Source organism: Ochlerotatus camptorhynchus, unplaced genomic scaffold (genome assembly GCF_037179485.1).
Source record: "Ochlerotatus camptorhynchus isolate MF236.1 unplaced genomic scaffold, CSIRO-AGI_Acam_v1.1 ptg000639l, whole genome shotgun sequence".
In the NCBI taxonomy this organism is placed as follows: Eukaryota; Metazoa; Arthropoda; class Insecta; order Diptera; family Culicidae; genus Ochlerotatus; species Ochlerotatus camptorhynchus.
In genome coordinates, this window is record NW_027041118.1 from 2,621,474 (window position 1) to 2,647,246 (window position 25,773).

Here is a 25,773-nt window from a genome sequence, read left to right on the forward strand (position 1 = left end):
AACAAATAAGGGAGCATCCATAAATGACGTAGCATATTTTTGATCAATTTTAGACCCCTCCTCCCCCGTTCGTAGCGTATTTGGCTATATCCAATACATGGCCGGTCATAAATTCTGAAACCCCCACCTCCCCCCTCAAATGCTACGTCATTTATGCATGTTCCCTAAGGGAAAAATATGTATACGTTTCATCTGAATATGACTGAGATAGTTTGAACGAGCAGTGTAAGCGATCAAGTAGCCGACGTGTTTTCTCTGATAATCCGTTGCCTTTCCTTCCGATTTTCGCAACACAAACTATCAAAATACAGTACCAAACTAAAATGACTCATATGACCGAAATTGAATATAATGTTTAATTTGAACTGATTTCCGCCCAATGTACACAGAAAAACAAATTCTGAATATCTCTAAACTGTAGTATTTCCAAATTGTCTTTTAAAATCTCGTAGCTTCACAAATGTTCTCTGAACTATCTCTAATCTTTGAAACATCTTCTCCATATATTTCTGAATTTAATGGAACTGCTCTAAATAGGTGCTTTTTGATGTACTGAATATGAAAACTTAAAAAAGTGAAAATTAGTCATAGTGGCGTATACGTCACTTTGCTTTCAAACGGCAGTGTAGTGCTCGGAACTTTCCCTAATTTGTATCAACTTCTCGGAAGTTTATGGAACATCCCTGATGATTTCTAAATTCCTCTGGCGATCTCTGATTTTTTCTGACCTTCCATGCATTTCTCAGAACTTCTATAAAGTTCCTGCAATTTTACAGAGGGGCAGTTCCTTGCCAAATGACGAATTAATCTGACGCGATCTTGCTTGAAACTTTGCATAATTGTTTGTCATTTACATATGAGCTAAACTTCGGTCATTTTGAACCTCGCAAAAAAAAACTCAAAATGGTGCATTCGATATTTTTCAACAAACCCCAACTCAGTGGCACCGGTGGTGTAGTGGTAAGGGAGACTACCTCTCACTCCACATGGCCTGGGTTGAATCCCAGTCGGCGCTGCACAGTGGGACGAAATAAAATAAAGTAGGGCATGGCCATCTGCGATGAAACTATTATGTGTTGCATTTTGATGTCTTCTAGAATGTTTCTTCAATTTGTGAGTACTTTATTTGAGTGGTAAACATTTTTGCTTAAGAGGGGTATACACTAAGATAGAAAAAATGTATGTCTCGTTCAAATCGATGAACATCTATGGAAACATTTTAGATGACATTTTTTTAAGAAACTTTGTTCAAGCCGACATTTATATACCTCTCAACTGGAAGAAATTATAGGGTGAAAATGGAGTCCAAACGGTAGTACCTTCTTAAAAACCGTTTTATTACCATAGCTTTTTTGTTTGAATTTTCCATTTTTTTTCAATTATTTGCAAAGTTATAAATGCTCTAAAAATGCACATTTTTCTGAGGAAAACAAATCGTTACCTCTTCGTTTTAAGGATTTACATCGCCTTTATAATTTTTAAACGCTATCCTTAAGGGGGTGTATCTTACAGGTTAGCAGATATTATCAGTTAATCTAAACGTTATTTTGTTCAGCATCTTATATCCTCTTACATATACAATTCATAAGGGGGTCCAAAGGGATGCCTAATGAATTTTCTAATAAAGTACTTCAATGCTTTGGTACGTTTTGCTGTTTTCTTGACAATTTTTCCAAGTATTCACATTAGGGTATAATTATAATAATTCTTCTACTGAGATGACAACTTTAATTCCAAGATTCTAAGTTCAGGGAAGGTCTGTCGAAGGACAGGGAAGTCCTACTGAAGCTCAGGGATGTCTTGCCGTAGTTCAGTGAAGACCTGCCAAACTTCAGGGAAAGCCTGACGAAGTTCAGGGAAGTCCTGCCGAACTTCAGGAAAGTCCTTCCGAAGTTCAGGGAAGGCCTGCCGAAGTTCAAGTGTTGCAAAAGCTTAGGGAAGTATTGCCGAAGTACAGGGTAGGCCTGCTGAACATCGGGAAAGTTCTGCCAAAGTTCAGGGAAGTCCTTCCGTAACTAAGGGAAGTCCTGTCGAAGCTCAAAGGAGTCCTGCCGAAGTTCAGGAAAGTCCTGCCGTAGTTCATGGAAAGAGTGTCGAAGTTCAGGGAATTCCGGCCATTTCAATTCTTGAAAAGCAGGAAAGTCCTGATGAAGTTCAGGGAACTCCTGCCGAAGTTCAAAAATATCTCCATCAAGTAGGCTGAAATTTTCACAGAATAGCAATTTTAGTTCTTTATTTTTTCAAGGAAGAGCGTTGTGTTATTTTGTAAAAAAAAAAAGATGAAGTGAATCATTCTGAATCGATCCACTTTACGTTAAATTTCACAGAAGATGGCATTTTTATAAGATTTTTGATGGAAAATATTCAAACAAGATTTAAGGGGGTAATTTTTTATATTTAAGTTATACACTTTTTTTAAATATGTTCCCAAAATTACTTGACATTTTTTACCTTGTATATTTTTTTCTGAAAAGCAATTATATTTTCCTACAATTTTGTTTCAGTAGTAAGTCCGTAATTTAAGGGTGCTGATTGAATCTTGAAGAAGACAGCATGTATCTCATGTTTTATGTATGTAGCGCAATTTTTCTTATATGATAGTCGTCCAAAGATTCTCTAATGCATTTTGAAGCACAGCTTTACAACGAAAGGGCATGTAGATCTATGCTCCTGCCCTCAGTAAGTTTTGATAAAAATATATCAAATTGGTATTCGGAGGTGGTTACTTATGAAGTTACCATGTAATCATAATTATTCCATTAATTTTCAATCAGTGTTGGCAAAACCAGAAATCAATTAATATTTTCCGCTCTCATGCGTTCACAACATCACGCGTGTTATTGGAACAAAATATCATGCTTGATATTGATTTTACAAGCTCCTTTGATATTGCGAGACTATTCACAACGTGCAACAATCAAGCTGAGAGTTGACTCGACACAAAAATGATTCCATTGCACAACGTTTTCTTAGAAAGAGAAAGCATAGTTTGCTATCTCTTCTAATCTTCACCGATGGCAGACGTGAAGGGACTGCTGAAAGCCGTTACGGAAGTTTCGGTTGCATTCGCGTGTAAAGGAAAAATCATTAAACTCAATCTCACCACAGTTTGGTGAGATCTGTAGTTGGTGAGTTTTGTTAGATTGATATTCTGAGCTGCGATATCACAGCTTGCAAAATCAACCGCAGTTGTTTGCTTGTTGATTTTTGTCTACGAAAATCAAGCGTGATCTTGGGCGTTGGTGAGATTTGATTTTTTGATAGATTCCCAACACTGTTTTCAATACTCAATAGGCTCCTGAAACGACTATACTAATTTTATCGATTTACCAAATATGACAAACACCTCAATGAATCCGTATAAATCTCGTAATTGCCGCCAATACCCAAATTGCGCTCAATTATGCCACCCAACACCATTCGGTTCGGGCTTCTTGCGCAGACTCACGTGAGTGTTTCCGAGAGTGCAACAATTAGCGTGCTAATTAAATCATGCTTGCGAGCTAGGCCGTACCTACCCGATCTGTCCAAGAAAGAGGCAGCTTTTTCTTCCTTTTTTTCCAATCCCAGAGCCATCCCGGGCAGAACACCAGCAGCAGAACCAAGCAAGCATTAATTGCAATTATGGGCAATTAAATTTAGATTTTCCAACCAGCCAGGCACAGAGCCATTAGCGAACGAGACAAGCGTCGACGGACGGCTGAATGTCCTTCTCTGGTCCCATACCGACTCGGTTGCTCGATGGTGGAAGAAACGGAAGTGACAATACAATCAACGAGTGTCCTGACGGCTTACAGCACCAAGGACGACACGGTTGGCATGGGTGGGGGGTAGAAAATGACGCAAATTTACTTGGCTAATTTTCTCATTTCGGATTTCCTGCTTTCGCTCTCTCGGAAGGGAAATTACGAAATGCATTACCAGGACTAGCGATGCCGCCGCACGAGCGAGCGCGCGTGTATTTCTCGTCCTGTACCTACTTGTTCCGCATCAGATTGATACATCATCATCATCGCGACATGTGCCGGCACACAAATGTTTTGCGGGACACGATCCCGACGTCAGCTGCTTGCCTCTCTAACTGCCTCCATTAGTCCTCTTCAGGCACTCGGCGGCGAACAATAGATAATCGCCTGTTTTTGTTGGAACGATGGAAAAAAAAGGTTGGAACGGATCTCTCTCACCCCACTTTCCACGTAATTGAAAGTAACAAAATATCGCTTTTGTAATCGTACCAAACAGCGATCTATAAAAATACAATCCCACACACGCTTGCAGCCATTTGTAGTCGGAGGGGGAAGCGATTCAAAAATCAAACGATGTCAATTATATCGGATTTAATGAGCTTAAAATGTTTTGCCCTTCTTCTTTATTTGTATCTGTCGTTCAACAACAAGAGCAAGTGGGACAAACAGCAGAGAGGATGCTGTCCTTAAGTGTGAAACTCAAACATGACCATCAGCAGCGCTTCGAGCTCGACCTTTACTACGGGGCGAGCCGGAAAAAAATTGTAATCCTTTTTTAATATCCTCATCATCTCGATTCCAATCAACGATCAAGATAAGTGTGTTCATCGAGAAAAAGTTGTTTGAAGTGGTTCGCCTGCACTCAGGTGTGTGTGTGTGTTCGGGGTATGAAATTTCAATTACGAAAATTAATTTAATCCTCAATCCCATTTAAAGGTGAATTAGGTTAGAGCACGGTCGTTGGGTGGACGATGAAGTTCATTGTCTGATGGGGCTTGTGGATGAGGCTCCTCCCCATCAGGAAGATGACGGTGCCGGCGACTGGGATGATGTTCTGTGTGGAGGTGAAAGAAAAGATAACCAGTATAATAGTCAATTGAGGCCGTCCCCTTTTTACGGTCAGAAAGTTTTATTTTTATTTTTATCATTCTCCAGCCGAGAGCGAGAGAAAGAATGGAGACAAGTGAGCTGAATTGAATTACCCGTGAAGTTGCTAGCACAGTGGGAAAGCATTGGAATCGTCGGATGGGATCCAAATGAACTATTCAAGCATATGTATTGGTAGACTGGCCCACAAAAAAATAAAAGTAGATTTGTACCTTTAGGTGAGAAAACCATTCTCTGAAAGTTTTAGCTCATTTGGTTGTAAGATGAGCTGGGGCTTTCTTCGATATCAACGTGGGCCAGTCTAATGTATTAGCTTATGCTAGCTTAATGTTACATTTAAATCTGATAAAAACTAGTTGATTGAAAGTTAAGCTACAGTTGGGAGTGTTTGGACCAGCAAAAGCAATGTAACATAACATAAGAAACATATTTTTGCCTGAATAGGTTGTTATGCTACATCCAATGTTTGTTGGGTTCTCATTCAAATTAATCTTGTGTGTTAGTTGGGTTTAGGCATGGATAATCATTTACATTCATTTTGTGCATTCTACATTATGTTGCCTCTAAATTTTTGACGTAGGACTTCGTCTTCGTAGAATATACTGGGGTGCAAAACAAAAAATTGTTTGACGAAGTCAGGATTGCCAACAGTTTTTTCAAAAACAACTGGCACCCAAAAAAATTGAAGGAAAATTGGATCTTCATACAAAATTGACTATCTGAAATCCCTGCAATTTTCCAACACAGTGTACTAAAGTTTTATTTCATTTAGTTTTTATTTAACTAACACTCCGCTGTTGAAAAAAAAACAACTTTACGGAGACGAAAATCTTTAAATCAATACTGATCTAAGAAATTGTAGCATTGCTAATAACACTAGTTTACAAATCAAAGTAAAAACATGAACTTGAATGTTTGACCTATGATTATTATGCAAAATCATGCGCTCATTCCAAAAATGTAGTCAATCTCAGTTGGATTGTTTACAAATAACATCTTACAAATAAAATTGCACTTTAATAATTTTTTCCCCCAAAAACATATTTTTCCGGCTGTAATTGAGCTATTGCAATTATTTTAACGCCAAATTAAAGGTGAAAAAATTAACTTGAGATCGATTATAAATTATTTATCAATAAGATAAGTAGTATTGTTGTTAAATAATAGTTTGTTGTTTTTTTTGCTTTATTTAAAAAAAATCTATTTGATTACAGCTAAGTTCCTCAAAAATCAAAAAAATTTCTGGACATTATAGTTACAATTTACGAGTATATTCATAGACTGTAAGATATGTATTGATTTTCATGATATTTGAGCGATTTTGAAAACAATCGAGCAAACTTTTACTGGTTGTACTCAAGCATGGAAAAAATCGTTTAATTTTGCATTTACTCCTCACTCATACGCATACAACATCAAAAACGAGCAGTAGCTTGTGTGAATTGCACTGATTTTGTTTGTATTCTCATTGTTTCTATTTTCTTGGCTGAATGCAGAATTGAGAAAAACAGACAGCTGAATAATTTTGAGTTTAATTCTAGATAGAGCTGGAATTAGGTCGTAACAGCTTTTGTAAACAATGACTTCTATCGATGATTTCTAGGAATTCAAGGCACGTCCATGCAGACCAACCTCACCATGGGATAGGGGAAGTCTTTCTCTACCCGATGAGGATGTTGGTTTGCGTGGGCGAGCCTTGAATTTCTAGAAATCATCAAGAGAAGTCATTGTTTACAAAAGCTGTTAGGCCCTTATTCCAGCTCTATCTAGAATTGGTTGGATGATTCCTCACATATCATTTTTTGCATGCTGAGCCTTTTACGATTTCATTCTGCTGAGTGAGCTGAGTGAGAACTTTGCAGTAAGAATCGCTTTTTATCTTATAGCTTTAAATATAAATTGACACATTGAAATTAGTTTTAACATTGAGGAGAGTATTTTACTGTAACACATAAACGTAAACGTCACGCAAATACTGTAAAATGGCTTTGGCAAATTCAACTGAATTAAATCACTGAGCCAAAAAATATCTCACTCGGCTATTGAAATCGTTAGCGTTCGGTATTGAACATTGTTCAGCTACCTTTCAGTTTATCCTTCATCTCTTCTACTGCTTTCAGTTCCAAATCTACCTGTTGAATCTCTTAGAGCAACCGCACCAATGCGTTGCTATTCGGGCTACTAGTTTGACCACTTTAGCCATTGCTATTTTAGTTAGCAACTTGTTTACGCACCGGTCGTTGCTATCAGGATTCTGAATTTATGTTTTCGGCTTTCGCACCAATAGCTGCTAAACTTATGGTCGAACTTAGAACTGAAAAGTTTCGTGATTGTTTTTTTGTTGACAATGTTGAGTACCCAGGTACTCAAGAAACGGTCCTCCAAAAGATCCTAATGGGCCAGCGATTTTTGTTACATGAATGAATTTGAATCTGGCGCTAGCATGCGCACACTGGTGGTCCCGTAACTCTCCTCAGGGCGTTCCGGAACATCCATAAAAGTGGTCAATTCGTACAAATGATCGAAATATCGATCTTCGTATGCTCCTCTTATAAAAGTTGCGCACCAAAATGCATAAAGGCATTTTCGAATGCCCATCTGGATTACTAGATTACATATTTTAGTTACTGAATATATCAAAAATGTTGAAACCTTTAAGCAGTTCTGATTGATAGAAATGTGGGGAAGTTAAAAGATCTTCAAGAGTAAGTTTCGACAGCTCCAGGGGAATCTAATAGATTTCAGGAAAATTTACTTCAGTGAAGATCAAGGAGATTCAGCGCAGTTCCATTAATTTCTGAACAATTCCAGGAACATCACCATGTTTTCTAACCCTAATAAAATACTATACATGAACGATAACCCAAATAATTGAACTATTGCACATATATCACAATGTTCAGATGAAAAACAAAACAAACATTTCATAGATAGCAACGCTTGGGCCGGTTGCTATCGCGCTGCTATATTTGTCAACCCGCTGGTCATCGAGAGGCAGATTGTTATTTCCCGCACTTGAATAGCAACCCCCAGTGCGGTTACTGTGTTATGGTGGAGATTGCAAAAATAGCTTTAGCAACGCATTGGTGCGGGTGCTCTTAGTGGGAAGATTTTACACTCGTTCGGCAATCTGTTTGTAGGTGAGGATCACTATTTTTTTGCTGTAGTGCTCGATCAAGTGAACGAATTTTCCCATGCTTGGTCGTACTTTTAAACTTGACCAGTTCCAGGCCAAATAGGATAAAAAAAAAAAATTAAATTTGAGATTCTAATTGCACGCCTCGTAATGAGAGATCTCTGAACTACTGTTCACCAGCCAAAAGGTAATAATCTCCTTAACAAATTTGCCAAATATAGTAACTTTCTAGCTGGTCAGGATCATGAGATATTATATATGCGAGAATTTCACGTGTATCCTACCGCCACGTAGTGAGCAAATGTGGTACTGTCCACTAACAAAAAGGCTTTAATCTCCTAGACAACTTTACCGATGACAGTAACTTTTTAGCAGGTCTCGAAATATATCATATGCGAGAATTGCAGCTGTATACTAGCGCCTTTAAGAGAAAAAGAATTGAATTACTGTCCACCAGCTACGTAGTGAAGAAAAGTCTGAAGTACTGTCCACTGGCGAGAAGGTTATGATCTCCTGAACAACTTTGCTGAAGACAGTAACATTCTACCTGGTGAGGATCTCGAGATAATTTATATGTGAGAATTTCACGTCTATACTAGTGCCATGTAGCGAGAAAATTGTGAACTTTTGTGACCAAGAAATAGGTTTTGACCTGCTGAACAACCTTGTCGAAGAAATTAACTTTGCCACCTAATTAAATTGGAACGCATTCAATATCGTTGTTTACGTATTGCCCTCGGCTGTATGCATTCAACACACAATATGAGCCTAGAGGTTCTAGTGGAAGAAAAACCCCTGCAGAACCGATTCTGGGAGCACTCATTAAGCATATTGCTTAAATGTAGTGTCAGTAGCAACCTTGTGATTGAAAACTTCGAAGAAATGCTCGAATTCAGCATCCAGTCAAGATTCGTGCGAATCTATCTTAATTATATGTCATCGGATATTAGCCTTCCATCGAAGACTACAAATCAAGAAGCCTGGCAACTCTGCCAAAAATCAGGAGACAGTAACGGCAACGCCTTTTCTGACCAAAAGTGAAACCTGTGTATGATAGTATGTGTTAATTCACGAGTGCATTCACACACATAGGTAGACATAAATAGTCGTCAATTCAGTGCCAACATTTCAAAGGGGCGTAATTGCTTTTGTAAACAATGACTTTAGCCGTCAATTTCTCGCGAATGAAATCTTACCTCTCCAAAATGACAATGCTAACTGGTAGAGGAAACATTTATCTACCTGCTGGTGTCATTATTTTTCATGAGTGAGCTTTTATTCAAGAGAAATCGACGGCTAAAGCCATTGTTTACAAATGCAATTACGCCCCTTTGAAATGTTGGCACTGAATTATTGGTTTTGTTATGATTGTCGTAAAAAGTGAAACGTTTCTTTCTTCGCTTTATGCTGACAACGAGTAAAATTCCTGATGAAATTGAACAGATGCGTTGGTAAATTTGTGTTGAAAATGTGGCAATGATGCCATTCACAATAATGATGGGACCTTCCTGGATCATTAAATTGCTATCTCAGAATTATCTTTCACATTTCCTAAGCCATTTAGTGATGCATTTATGGGCATTCGTATGGTGCATTAGTTAAATGCATGCCCGTTCCACACGGCTTGGCACCTGACCACAGCGGGAGGAGTTAAGTTGTGACATTCGGCAACTTGGCACAGTACTCGCTGACCATTTGAATGTCACTGGCCAATACGACACTGTTGTTGTCATTCTCTGGAAGGGGTCTGTCGACTCAAAGAATTATTAAAGCATACAGAGGATCACTATCCGGTGGTCTCTTGTTCTGGAAACATCTAAAATGGAATTATATTCTTTATCAATACGGTCCTTCAACCTTTCATTTTCATTTTCTCCAACATTAGATCCTGCTACGCCTTCCGTTGGATCGTGATGTAGGAACCGGATTTTTCTTCTTTTGAATCCTTGAATTTTCAGCAGCTCCCGAATGACGGTAGTTCACTCAATGGTGGTGGAAGCTGCCAATTCCTTATAATTGATTGCTTCCAACAGGTAAAATAAACAATATTTCGGGTCCTCGTTCACAAGTATCCAATCCAACTCCAATCATACTTGATCCACCATGACAAGTTTCGGTTTGGAGTTGGAAAATTACCGGCTTGCTGGGATTAGGATTCAAATTGCCGTGATTATGATTATTCGTTTCGGTGATATTAGGTCACACACACAGTCACTGTTTATGAGCAGTCTCACTAACACTTGTGCTTAAAAGTTCCACCTTTGATTGACAGAGGAGCTGTTGTCAGTGACGTTTGACATTTGTATGGAAGAAGGAAACAGTTGCCAGTTTTCTTGATTTGTAGTCTTCGCGTCCATGCTATAACCCCCCTCGGGTATGCTTTACTAGCTACAGTTCTCCCATTGACTATGATCTCTCCATGAAACAGGTTATTCAATATCTCAATTCCCCGTATTTTTCCTGAAAAGTACCAACAAGTCAATTGCAATAGAAGATTTTTCACTGACGGATCACGCATTGATGGATCCACTGGCTTCGGCGTCTTCAATGAATGCTCAACCGCCTTTCGGAAACTTAAGGAACCTTGTTCCGCTTATGTTCCTGAAATAGCAGAAATCAACTTCGCATTGGGGATGATTTACGACATGCCCATAGACCATTACTTCATCTTCTCGGATAGTCTCAGTTCAACTGAGGCTATTCGGTCGATGAAACAAGGTAGACACTCATCTTATTTCCTTTCAAAGGTAAGGGAGCAGATGAGTTTGCTTGTCGAAAGATCATATACCATTAGCTTTGTATGGGTCCCTTCACATTGCTGAAGAATGATAATAGAAGAATTTCACATGATGAATTTTTTTCCATTAGTACGTCTTCTTTTTCTTCTTCTTCTTCTTCGCATTTCAGTTTATTGCGTGCTCTCAACTTAGTGTTCTAGATGCACTTCCACAGTTATTAATTGAGAACTTTCGATGCCTGTACCATTTTTGCATTAGTATAATTGTGTGGCAAGTCCAATCATACTTCTATGCCCAGGGAAGTCGAGATATTTTCCAATCCGAAAAATTCCTAGACCGGACCGGGAATCGAACCTAGCCACCTCCAGCATGGTCTTGCTTTGTAGCTACGCCTTTACCGACTGAGCTCAGGGAGGCCCCCTTAGTACGCCAGAGTTCTCTTTTAAGTTGGCAAACCAATTGGACAAGTAATTCTCTTAGGCGGTGGTTGCATTCCATTATTCCAAATGTCTCTTCGAGAGCGTGGTTCAATTATTATCTGAAGGAGGCTTCAGAAACCAGTTTCCAACCTAACTTCTTCCAATCGATATTGTTACCCATTAACCTCGATCCCGCCACGAGTAATTGGTACCCAATACTAATCTAGAACTACTGCTGTTTAAAATGTAAATTCAAACATTACTGCTTTTTGGCTCCGAAAAGTGTTACACACGACTGAGCCTAGTTAAAAAAAAACAGTAACTTTCTGGGAGTGGGAATGTTACTGATGAAGACTGCACATTGTAGTCGAAATACGTATCTGTCATGGATGCCAACATTAATTAAGTGGAATTAAATGGAAGATAACCTTTTTTGCTTTTTTATTTAGCATTCCGCTAACAACCCAATTTCATTACTTCAGTAACTTTCTATTTAGTCAGAATCTCGAGATATATCACATGTGAGAATTTCACATGTATACTAGCGCTACGTAGTGAGAAAATTCTGAACTACTGTGTACTAGCGAAAAGGTTATGATCATTTGAAAAACTTTGGCTAAGACAGTAACTTTTTATCTATTTTGTATCTCGAGATATTTTATAAGCGAGAATTCCAAATGTATACTAGCGCCACGTAGTGAAAAAATTCTGAGCCATTTTGCACCATATAATAGGATTTGACCTCATCAAAAACTTTGACGAAGACAGTAAATTTCTATATGTTCAGCATCTCGAGCTATAGTATATAACGGGTGGCAACTAAAATTTTGGAATTTCTTTCTCAAGCTGTCGAAAAAAGACAAACATACTTGAAGAAGATCTGATTTATTGAAATTAAAGATACATTGTCCATTGATGAAAAAAAATTAGTGAACATTTGAAAACGGTCCGTAATCGGATGTTCGGCGAAGCTTCCGTTTGATGTCAGAACAGGAGCGTTGTACGGCCTTCATGTCAACTTTGCGAATGCATCTCTTGATTCTACCAATCAACTGTTTGCAATTCGTGGCTCTCCAGTTGTTTTTGTACACCAAGGAGCTCAAAACCCCGAAGAAATCTTCGATTGGGCGACACTGAGGCAGATTTGTCGGGTTGTGGTTTTTGGGTACAAATGGAATCGAATGGGTATTCAGGAACGATTGTGTTTTTTTGGCGTAATGTGATGACGCTTTATCCGGCCAAAACACGTATTGTCCATCAGCATGATGTTTTTGTAGAAACGGGATCAAAATTTTCTTCAAACATTCGTTCTGGTACACATATTGATTGATTGCCAAACCAGAGGGCTTGAACCATGGCACGCGAAAGAGAACGAAGTCCTTTTGCGTCCATAATTTTGGCTGGTCTTCCACTACCTTGCTTGCGAGCAGTTGTTGGGGATCTTAGGATATGGTAAACAGTCGAAGCCGCAACATTTTCGCTTTTAAAATGTTGTACCGTATACTTTTTGCCAAGATTTCTGTGCAGTTCGTAAAACTGTACAACGCGCTCGCGAAATACTTCTAGTTTCGACGGCATTTTGAGCAAAACTGAGCAAGCATAAACAAAACAGAAAATACTAGCAGAAAGAGGAGAGAGAGAGAGAGCTAACACATACACACTCTTATTTTTCTCTGAGCTCGTTTGTTGTTGAGCATAGAGGCCTCGAAAAAATTCCAAAATTTTAGTTGCCACCCGTTACGAGAATTGTACATGTATAGTAGCATCGCGTGGAGAGAAAATTCTGAACTACTGTCCACTAGCTAAAAAGTCGTGACCCCCTTAACTAGTTTGCCGAAAATAGTAACTTTTTAGCTGGTCAAGATCTTGAGTATATGCGAGATTCGCATGTGTATACTAGCGCCGCGTAGTGAGGAAATTCTGTACTACTGTCCACCAACGAAAAGATCTTGACATCCTGAACAATTTAGCCGATAACATTTACTTGCTATCTGGTCAGGGTCTAGAGATGTCTAGTCTAGAGATGAAAAAACTCTGAACTACAGTCCATCAGCATAAAGATCTTGACCTCCTGATCAACTTTGCCCAGCAATGTAGCTTTCTATTTGGTCAGGATCTAGATATATTTTATATGCGAGAATTTTTCGTGTATACTAACGCCATATAGTAAGGAAATTGCGAACTATTGTGACCAAGAAACAGGCTTTTACCTCCTCAACAACTTTGCCCAAGAGAGTAAATTTCTATATGTTCAGCATCTCAAGCTATAGCATATGCGAGAATTGTTCATGTATAGTAGCATCCAGAACGTAAAATTATTGACTGCTTAGGATGAGTGTGAAAGCACTGCACTGTTCAATTCATTGCTCTATCCAGACCGTTTGTACCTAACGGTAAAGAACGAGGTAATAAAAGAGCCAACAAGTATAATCAGTCACTCACGAATAGGCGACTCACACCGCTTGCCTTCTCTCACACAGCATGTAATGGAGGCACTTTTCCATACAAAATGTACGCTCAGTCATTCAAAACAAGGATTGGGTTCCATCACGGAAGAATAAAGCTGTTGACTGAGCTACTGACTGAGTGCTCGGCTGTCAGTGACTGTTTACCTCTCAATCATTCAGACTCTCACGAGGCAGTGAATGATGAAGCAGATGGCAGTTCATATTCATATGAAAATAAATGAGTCATTGAACCTGACTGTTTTGCGCACTGGCTAGCATCGCGTGGAGAGAAAATTTTGAACTAAGTCCACAAGCCAAAAAGTCTTGTCCCCTTGAACTAGTTTGCCGAAGATAGTAGCTTTTCAGCTGGTCATGATCTTGAGTATATTCGTGAACCGCACGTGTATACTAGCCCCATGTAGTGAGAAAACTCTGAACTACAGTCCCCCAGCATGAAGGTCTTGACCTCCTGATCAACTTTGGCCAAGAAAGTAACTTTCTATCTGGTCAGGATCTAGAGATATTTTATATGCGAGAGTTTCACGTGTATACTAGCGCCGCGTAGTGAGAAAATTCTGAAATATTATGCAACAAATAATGCCCTTTGTCGAAGACAGTAACTGTCCCGAGGATCTCGAGATATCTCACATGCGAGAATTTCACATTTCAATTCTGAACTACTGTCCACCAGTCCTTTACTTTATGTTTGGTCAGGATCTCGAGATATTCATTGTGGTTACCAATTAAATCAAATCCAACGTGGTGTGGACACCGTTTACTTTAATTTTTGGGTGTTTACTGTAATCAAAGTTTAGCTTGATTAGTTTTTTTTTTGTGTTTTAGTCACTTTAACACTCTTGGGTCATTCGTGACTTGTCCGGGGCTGATATTCGAACTCGTGACTTTGGCGTGTGAGGTATGGATGTTAACCACTACTTCGGGGTCGCCCCCTAGCTAAGCTTGTTTAGTTCAAAACAAGTTTTTTGAGGAATACCCATTGGTTTCGGATCGATTAGTAGCTCGGCAGAAAGATGGCAATGGAAAACTCACACTGCTGTACAAAGAACAATGGGCAATAGGCTTTAGAAGTAGGGTGGGTGACCAGTAGTGGTAATACTAAGCCAATTTATCAATTAAAAAATAAATACACGATGTACTCACAATTGTTATACGTCAATCTATAGCTTTCGACCTCTTTTTTGATAGCAAAATATTACATTGTAATAAAATTGCATAATATTTTAGAAAGATCGTCCTCCATAAATAGGAACACTGTTCCAGTAGTTGTGGTAGTTGCTAGCTTTGGTTCCTATAATAGTGGAATGCGTTGGTTTCTTATGAGTTCCACTATTATAGGAACACTACCGCAACTATAGGTGCAAAGGAGTGAAAATCTTAAGGAAAATTAATTATTTTCCGTCACTTTTGGGCATATTTTAAGTTTGAAATATGCAAATATGCTTTATTTTAGGAGAGCTACCGATGAAAACTAATCTTATCCGGATCCTCCTTACTATTCCGGCACAACCTACTATAGGTACACCACTATTACTGGAACATGTACCCTATTTGAAATCATGGAGACTTGAAAATTTACAGAAATAGCAGAACATCAACTTTTGGTCATATTTTTTAAATTCTTATTAACTAGCTTTTTATGTAATTTTTGCGTCGATTAGGATTAAGAATTTTTCAATCAGGGCATGACAATATCAGCTTCAATCGACACAATCGATGCGACGAAGTTCGAGAACCTCAGTACAAACAAGTTTCAATCGCTTGTCTCTCTTTCTCCCGTCGCTTCATTGATCTTTCTTTCAAGCTTCGGTGAAGTGGACGAGCGAAAAAGTGCTCGGCTGTGATGGTTTTGTCTTTCATGAAACACATCAAGGTTTCATGACGTACCTATATATGACGGAAAATGAAAATCTTGATTACTTTTTCGAAGGGACGTATCAGTTTTTGTAAACAATGCATTTGATCGTAGATTTGGCGTAACTGGTAGCTCGCACATGCTTACTAACATCACTAGCAGGTAGGGGGAAATTTCGCCTATCTGATGGTAGTGTTAGCATGCGTGGGCGAGCTACCAGTTACGCCAAATCGACCATCAAATGCATTGTTTGCAAAAGCTGATACGTCCTTTCGAAAAAGAAATCGAGACATATATGTTTAAAGCAATTCTCCTAGACAGAACACGAAATGAAAAGGATAACAAATCATAACTTCATCTGCATGGTGGAGTTGTATCATTTACTGTGATATTCGCTGCGGAGGATGATGGGAAATGCAACTTACATTCAATGTCATACATTTTGAGTTTGCGTGAATGAATGTAAATTAATGCTCGAAATGAATGTAAATGATTGTCCATGCATAGTTACGTTACATACTAACCAAGTGATAAAATATTGAGTTGTGGATAGTTGACCCTTATTTGTAAATGTTTCATAAGAATAATGGATTTTTTTTACTGAGTACTTTTTAGATTCTGAACCTAGGAAACATAATTAAAATTTTAGACACGTTGCTTCTTTAGAAATCTCTGTCACCTTTCATTGTTAGGATCCAACATGAACTGCCAATGCACTATCATGCTTAAGTTTCATCAGCTTAACATCCCATGGATCTTCCAGTAATCCACATCGTACTCTCTATTTTCTCCACAATTTCTTCCCATCTCCGGATACAATCATTTGATTCGATTTGAATTCCGGAATCTTCCGCTCCCATTCGCAGCATAGTAGCCCTCGGGCATGCTCAGGAAGTTCAACCTTAACGAACCTGTCCCATTCACATCGGAATCCAAAATCAATCAAATTCTTCCGAACTACCGAAGCTCCTCTGCCGGCGCAACCTAAATTGATTTCCTGTCTCGAAGGAGCAAATTTACATCTCCGTACCGGCCAAGTGCTTCTTCGTTATGGTTCAGCTCCGTTGTAGTCATCACTGTCGTCGTCGTCGGCGACAGACGAAGATGAGGACCATTTTCTCGGACAAGAGTCCCAATAAGTGCGCACCGTAATGAAATGAAACAGAAACAGATATTATTAGGGAGAGATAGAGACCGATTTTCGAATTTCCGATTGGTTCTCATTGTTACCGAGGACAATTGAATCAATTTAGGCGGGAGGGAGGCGGCAAGGATTCGATGGGAAAGGGCTAACTTCGGTGGGATGTTGTTTACATTGTTATCGCAGTCGTCATCGTTCCTGCGTGCGTAGGTCGTTCAGCAATGTAGGCCTAATGGGAAAGTAGAGCTCGAGCGTTCCGATTGACGAATGTAGGTACGTTCACACGCATATGTCTGCCACAATTGAGTGTAAATTTGAATTTGCTGGCAGTTCCTCCTTCGGGACGATTCAAGTGTAAAATGGGGGACGTCCATTCGTTCGATTGAGGCTCTGGTGCTCGAAATAATCGCCATTTAATTGCATAATTGGGACGCGGGGAGCTGTGCGACACAATCGACACCTAATGAATGTAATCCGTCGCAATTGGGTGCGAGATTGGAAAATTACACGTTGCAGGCGCCTATTGGGGCGCGTTTTGATTCGATTAAAACCGAATCACGTCGAGACACTTTCCCGCAATCCGCACGCATGCGGCGGCTGTCTCCCGATCAAGAAGCGTGCATAATCGGCAATCAAACACCAAAACACACTGCTGCTGCTGCTGCGGAGAATCCCATCCAATTAATCTTTTCCCGCGTGCTAATTAACGAAGGAAATTTATGCAAATCGTTGCCTAACCAAAAATGAAAATAGTGCGGCGTGTACGGGCATTGAAATTCAAATTCGACTGCAGCCACCGTGCAGAGTTCCCTAAAGGTGTCCCTTCATAAATCGTGTTCTCACATTACAAAATCCTTCAGGGCCGATTTTCGCTCACACCATTCAGTGCGCGTAAAGAGGACAGCAAGCTTGTGAAAAATGTTTATTATAAGTATATTAAAGGCGATTAATTTCATATTACAATTAAAATTAATACAATGTACATGCGTTCGAGGCCTATTATCGCTTTCGCCCTATTATTCTCCGCGTTCCCCTCCTGTTTGCTAGCAAATTTATCCTGCTGCATGCATGTACGTAAATATGTGAGGTACGAGTACCAACGACACGCAATTCACGGCGAGGCCGTTCTGGTCGTTTGTCATTGCAACCCAACGCTCATCAAGGGAATGTCAACCCCTCACTGACAATATTTGAATTTGAAATTTTTCCATTTCTGGATCAGCGGAAAAGGTGGTGTGGCAGTGAACGGATCGGAGATTAGCCGATGTTTATTGCATGCACCGAAAACTTTTAAGACCACTTGGGTCTTGGTTCTCAGCGATCAAACGAATGACTGAATTTGGTTTCTGTTGCCAAGTCTACCGGGATTTGCACGGCGGATTTCGCCCGGTACATCCGTTATGGTCCAGAGAAGCAGTGTGTGTGTATGTGTGCGTGCGTAAAAACGTCGGCTGTTGCAAAGTGAGCATTTCGGGAATGTGAGAGGAGATGATGTTGCGGCGGATTGAGTTGTCAATCGGGAATGTGCCATTTGTGGCTTATGATGGTCGCAGTAGAGGATGGATTTTTTTGATTTTCCTTTTCATATACATACAAGCGTCTTTTGAACTTTTCATAAATGAAGTTTTGGATGTGTTCAATCAACTAACTCTTAATTGAGATCATGATTTGGTAGTAGTTTTAGGTTATTTTTTAATTCAAATAGGGGAAGTGTGCCAGTTTAGACTCTGCTGCAATCCCAAACGATATTCATGGGCCTCAAAGTCTCCCATAATATTGAAAGTATAGTTAAAGATGCTAATTTCGAATAACAGACTCAAGTGGCAATTTTTATACGATAGATGAGGAGGAGATGAAAGTATAGAATTTATAGTTCCGTTTAGATTACGGCAGTGTGAAAATTGCATATAGAGAGTAGGATAGCGAGCTAAGACAATTCTCTTTACCAAACTCCCCCTTTGGAGAGGGATGGTGAGGGGTGTGTCCCCCGCCACCACTGGCAAAAAGAGATGATCGCCGACCGCTCAAGTACCAACGATGTGTTTGAAACAGTTCTACCGATTTTTACCGCACTCCAGTTGTTATTCGAAGGAAGGCATCCAGTCGTAGGTTTGGAAATTGCAGCTTTTGTTGTTGTTGAAAATAGTTTGTCAAAACCAGAGAGGCTGCCATCGAACTCTCGAAGCGCGACGTGGTATCTGAACCGCTGGGCTGCGTTCGGAAGTGCTCTGCCTCCCTAATAAAGAAAACCTAACCTAACCTTGTCATGGAACTGAGTTTTGGTTGATGCCAACAAAGTTGAGGAAGTCTTTTGGCGATCGACTGAAGGTGAGGTACATCCCAAGTAACCAAAAGTTCTGATAAAAGGCTATTTGTAGCTTAAGCAGCTTTGTTGAAGGTGGTCAACATAATTCTAAGCAGCCTCATTTTTAAGTCGTTATAAGAACTTGCAAGTTCCGGTACCGTAATTGAAGAGCATTCTTAGTAGCTTCTGGCGGAACTTGAACGGAACTTTTTGAAAATAAGTAAAAAAAAAAAGTTTTTGTCCTCTACACCAATTTTATATTTAGTTCACACTTTTATGAAAGTTAATTCTAAAGTCAGGTCTTATGAAAGTTATTTCTAAAGGTGGGTTTGGACTAGGCAAGTCAAATGATCAACTCAATTGAATTCAATTGGCTTGAAAAGTTGAGCCTGGTTCAACTTTTTTCAATTCAAGAGAGTTGATCAAGTCAGTTGAATGGCATGGTTTACACGTTCAATTCGCGTTCAAGCCACTTGAATTCAACTGTCTTGCCCTGTCTAAACTCAGCTTAAAGGCACGTATGTACGTGTATTGATTTATCAAAATTAGTAGTAGTATTGGAGCTGTTTGAAAAACTAAACTCAGTCATTCTGCGTGAGAGCCCCAGCACAAACCGCTATATCATCTGAGATATATTAAAGTAAGCTGTTGTCCTGCCTACTGTTGAGTTCTTAGTGCCCGCTGACTGACTTGAATACGAAACACAACACCTTGTTGAATTTTAAATTGGTGTTTGCCCGCATGGTATTCCATCCCACTTGTGACGCAGTGGTTAGCGTTCGTTGATAGTACCGTATTTTTTATGTTTGGATAGAATATTGATGCACTGCTTAAATATATGAATTATGCCTTGTTTGAGCCACTGATCATTTCACATTAAATTTTGTTACTAATAAAGACTTGTGCGGATTGCTTCATGTGGGATATGACGGACCATTTTAAAAACTTTCAAATTGCGAAGAAGTTCCGCAGGGAACTTTTAAGATACTTTAAAGTTGCTAAGATGTACCGCTGGGAACTTGTTCGGAACTTTGTTGTGGCCATGTTTTCAGCCTTGCCTGAAGTTTCTAAGAAGTGCTTAGGGGTGCTTTTTGGAACTTTGTTTGAACTTCAAGTTGCTAGGAGTACGTATTGGAACTTTTTGAATCCTGAACTTCCTCGTGTACTTTTTATAGCTTCTGAAGTAGCCAGAAAGTTGTATTGGAACTTTATATGCACATTATGGAACTTGATAGTGGGTTTTATCGTTGAATGCGGAAATTTGTTTGCTGGGGATGTTCTTGTTGTCTTGTCTCTCCGCACTATGGGAGTTAATCGAAAATTGATATCCTTCGATTCGGTTTTGGTGTTCATCAGTCGGCTGTAGACTTTTCAACGAAGAAATCCCAATACGATAATCGCAAAATATTCAATAATCCCTATTAAAGAAGGGACTTTTAAAGCACAACATCATAACCGAAGACACCTCTAGTTTTTGTTCTTTGTGTTATTACAGTTTGTCTGGTAATAACGGTTTAGCAAACCGTGGCTGCTCAATCATACTCATGCTCATGCTCAAAATCTTCACCAACGACACCAAATGTCTTAATATTAAAGCCTAATATTTATTAGAATTTTTTTATCTACCCAAGTAACATAGCAGGTTTTATCGAGGTTTTATTGCATTCTACAAGTCTAAATAATTGTGTACAGAATCCTCATAAAACCAAAATTGTTACTTGGGTAGCGTGGCTGTCTGAAAGCCATCTTTTGTGTGTATCTTTTATTATTCAAATTTATCATGAAAGTCATCTTCGACATATTTTTGAAGCAATATGAGACGCAATAAAAAAAAACATTGCCATTATGAAGTTATAGACAATTATATTTAAAAAATAGCAATGTCCACTTTCATATTATATATAATAGTATACGCCCATACATACTGCTGCTATGTGATGGCATGATCATTAGCAAATTGATATATTTCCGCTCTCATACGCTCTCAATATCACGCAAATTGGAGCAAAATATCAAGCTTTATATAGATTTTACAAGCTCCTTTGATATTGCGAGACTATTCACAACGTGTAAAGTTGATTCCGTCGCATCTCGTTTTCTTAGAAAGATGCTACCTCGTTTATCTCTTCACCGATGGCAGACACGAAGTGACTGCGGCAAGTCGTTATGGATGTTTCGGTTGTGCTCGGGTGTATAGCAAATATCTTGAAACTCAATCTCACCACAGTTTGGTGATATTTGCATGTGGGGAGATTTGTTAGGTTGACATTTCGAGCTGCGATATCAAAACTTGCAATATCAACCGCAGTTGTTTGCATGTTGATTTTTGTCTACGAAAATCAAGCGAGATCTTGTTCTTTGTTGAGATTTGATTTTTTTGATATTTTTCCAGCACTGCTGCTGTCAAAATATATGTTTTATATTTGCTTCAACCTGATATATCAACATATACAAATGGCATATTTTTCTAAGAAAAACGGTAATAACTCTTGATTGGCAAAATGTATCAACAAGTTCTGTACGGCAACAATTGCGTCTTCAAAGGCTTTAAATTAACGATGTCACACTTGAGATCACGCTAAATTGAGGGAAACATACCCCCCCTCCCCTTTCTTGGCGTTTTTCCTATACCTAATGCATGGCTTGTCAGTTGTCACAACATCATAAGCCCCTCCCGCTTGGAGCGTGACATTATTGTGCATCATCCCTAACCAAAGGCACTATTAAAATTTCCAAATTTTTTTCATTAAAAATATTCCTGAACACTAGCAGGATCCGTGCAAAAATGATACAGAATTAAATTTTTCAACTGTAGATCAAGTTTTGGAGCATCTCAGATGAATCAATTTATCAGCAAAAGTTGAAAAATGTTCCGCTTCATATGTCTCACGGCAAAAATGTCTGCCCACAACATTCTTTTTGACGTTCTCCTATTCACCACCAGAGGTTGAATCGATCACTTAGTTTCTAATAAAAAGGCGTATTCCATGATAAAGGCGTATTCCATGATGCGCATGTTGTCAAGAGGCTTTCTCGAGCCTCTTCCAAGACATTGTCCATGACTTCACTGAGCCTGTAGAACTTTAAGATCTTATCTCCAGAATAGTTTGGAGAGCCTTAAATATTTCGTTGAGGCAATTCCATGATGTGCATGTTATCATGAGGCTCTCCAGAGCTTCCCGTACTTATACGTACGTTTTGAGCTTGCAAAAATCTTCAAGATCTCCACATTAGTTTGAATATCAGACAATATTTTATCGATACCATTCCATGATGCTTGGGACTAGCAATCATCCTCAATATGTAAAAACTGGTGATCTTAAATTAGGCAATACCAGCGCCAACCGCGTCCGAATGCAGGTCAAAAAGATCAAACCACATTAAGTCTATTGAACTGTAAGATCATAACTCCAGGGCAATTTGGAGAACCTAGAAATTTTCATCATCTTTAAAAAATGTTTAATGATTTATTTTGGCACAAACTAATACAAATTATTAAGCACAACAGTAGAATATGCAGCTTTCTGCTTGTATGTACCCGAGCAGGAACCGATAGCTAACCGATGACCAGGGCTGGAAAGCACCTCAGAGCGTTAAAAAAGCAACTTTGTGCATGCATCTCACAACACTCGACAAAAGCGAACCCCACACGTATCAATATATTGACGCGAAGGGGAACTATTGACAATAATATTGATGATGTGAATTCAGAAATATTGTCAATCTCGATGTATTGACGTCAATATAGAATGTATTGACAATACGATTATTGTCAATAAAAGTAATCGTGTGGGGTCCACTAAAGAGTGTGTGGTTCTCCCATTTAATTCACACACTCTTTTCCAACTAATCTGTGAGAAAGCAATCCACAGAATGAGCGGTACACACAACAAGCGATAATGTCTTCTTTGAATTCGTTGCAGACTTTGCTCACCACGACTGCATGCAAAAGGAGATGAAGAAGGACATAACAAAGAATAGTTTTGTCTGTTTGCTGTGTTTCCCATTTGAAACCCTACTCTGAGTGGCACTCTTTGCGGCGGAGCCGTCGGAGCTATGGCTACACATTGAGCTTTCGTTATTTCTGGGTGTGTGTGCCTGTCTTCTCTTCTCCGCTGTTTTACACTTGCGCAGGGTGAAAGACAAGCAAACTTTGTGTTTGCTTGATTCTCACTTTGTATATTTCAGAAAATCAGTACATTGCGCACATTGAGTAATCAGATGACAGCCATGCCGATGACATATGAATATCTTAATGTGTTATGATATATTGGTTTGCTTGAGGTATAAAACATTGTTTTTGATGTTATTCGGCTATCGAAATACTTGCTAAAATATCAAATAAATAACAATGTAACGTAAAATGTTCTTTCAGTTTTTAGACAATAACACCTAAAAGAGTGATTGAATTGGTATGAGAAGACCTTTTAAATAAAAAAAAAATGTATTCTGGAATCAGCAAAAGCTTAATCAATTGGCTGAATTTTGGAAAGTGAAAGATTGAACTTAGTTGTTCTTGTAATTTAAGGCCTCTGTCCGAAAAGGGATATTTGAAAACCTAAAATAATCTTAAAATTTCATTTCGTGAAGATTTTGCAGATTATTCAAAAATATCAAAATCGTAAAATTCATAGTAATATTGGAAATATTAAGACATTCTGCCTTTTTTAAGATTTCATTCTAAAAATATTAATTAGGACCCAAAAACTAAGTCCTGATTTTAAGATCACAAGCGTGCATACTTTTCTAAATTAATTTTCAACATCTTAAGATCAAGATAAGATATTTGCCCGACTTCTAAACCTTCATAAATATTTACCATTTTTTGCACAGACTCACATTTTCTCCGGCTATGAATCAAACTGGAGGTCACTTGTTGGATTCGTAGACGTGTACTAGGTAACTGATATAGAAGACCGCAAATAAATAATAACGAGTTGCTTGTCAAGGTCCACGGCTTACCGGTGCCTTGAGTGAGTCGCAAAACCTCAACTGCAGATCCTGACACAATTGGAGCTTCGTTTTCTGGGCACAGCGTATTTTTTCAATCCCATAAACTTTCATTGCTAAAGCAAGATTTCAAGCAAAATAATAACTACGCATTTTTGACACTAATTTGACAAATTGACAATCCAATCCCATACAATGTCCAACCAACGGGCGCTAAGATGGTGATTTTTTCTGATGTAATCGAACTTATTTGAAATAGTTCCAGTGCAAAAAAAAAAATCGATGACAATTTCCGATCCATTTCTAATGTAGATTACGAATATGTATTTAGCTCAGTACCCTTAAAGAACCCAATTCTCAAAAATAACCGAAGTTACATGGGACTAGCCAATGATTCTGAATCAATGCGGATTGAGCATATCAACATTAAGTACTGGGTTCGTGTCTCATGTGGCTGCAGGAACCATCACAATAAAATTAAATTCTACTACTGAACAGCAGGAAGATCTAGCAGCAATTTCCAAACCTACGACTGGATGCCTTTCTTCAGATAACAACTTGAGTGCGGTAAAATCAATAGAACTGTTTCAAACAGATCGTCGCTACATGAGTGAGTCGGCGATCATCTTTTTTTGCCAGTAGTGATGGAGGGAATACCCCTCACCATCCCTCTTCAACGGGGGAGTTTGGTAAAGAGAGATGATCAATCCATTTGTACCTTCCTAAAAAGTTGTCCTTGCTCGCTTTCTACTCTCTATATGCTATTTTCACACTGCCGTACTCTAACGAAACTATCAATTCTATACTTTCATCTCCTCATCTATCGTATAAAAATTACCACTTGAGTCTGTTATTTGAAATTAGCATCTTGAACTTTGTAGCAGTAGTTTATGGAGATTCTGCATAAGAATTCAAAACAAACTACAATCGAATTATTTTAGTGCCTGCAAGGCATTATCAATTAATAAACGTAATATAGCAGCAAATGTGAACCGGACAAGCTTAATCGATTAAGCTTACGCCAATCAATGGAGCTTCTTTCAAAGCGATTTTCATTTAAGAATTATCAAGTAAAATTTCGATTTCAAATGGTACCGCGTCGAACCATATCGAACCACTCAAAATCTTACTTTCACACAATCTTTCAAATTTCCCATCACCATTGAAAGGCAAAATCGCATCACCATCGTCGATCCATATCCGGTTTCCGGACCAAATTCCATTATTCGACAGGAAAAAAAAAATCCCTCGCCCCTCCTAAGTCAGTCGGAAAGCCAACATCCAAGAGCAATACATCCCCTCCCCATCGAGCAGTACGAAGGTAGCGAATTCATCCGCTCCGGTGAAGAAAATCGCTGGGAAAAACTCTCTGCGAGATAATTGGCGCAAATAATTGGTTAGACTCTCCGGCTGTCAATTAGGGCTGAATCCTTCCATACCGGATGAATGGGAAAGACAACGTCGCCGTCGTTTTGCCACCCGTTCCGCTTGAACGGTCCGGAATGGCTGGGGAAAATTGGATCAAATTATAGACACTTATCGGAGTAATGAAATAATGCCATTACGAGTCTTTTGACAGCAATCAAAACAATCGCCCTATGATTAGATTTTCTAACAAGATTCTTCTGTTTTTTTTTTTTAAATTGCAGGTATGGTTCCAAAACCGCCGTGCGAAGTGGCGCAAACGAGAAAAAGCCATGGGTAGAGACACATCTGCTTTTCTACACCACGACCAAGGTAATTATCGCATCGTCATTGTTGTTTGACCAACTGTCCAAAAGGTGTTGCTTGTTCCCACTTGCAAACCTACAATTAAAACGCGATCAGCCCTCCTGATGCTTTGCTCGGTTAGATCTTATCTTTTCACGTGTACAACTTCCTGGCAGCTAATCAGTTTGTATTTTTCTTCAT

General features: G+C 39.0%; 1 protein-coding gene across 1 annotated transcript in view; it reads left to right on the forward strand.

The window, feature by feature from the left end:
* hbn (homeobrain) overlaps positions 1-25,773 on the forward strand; it is a 57,525-nt gene that overhangs the window by 31,290 nt on the left and 462 nt on the right. Inside the window, exon 4 of the mRNA XM_065237704.1 lies at positions 25,512-25,599. Within this exon, the coding sequence (XP_065093776.1) occupies positions 25,512-25,599 (88 nt within the window). The remainder of the gene's footprint in view (positions 1-25,511; positions 25,600-25,773) is intronic.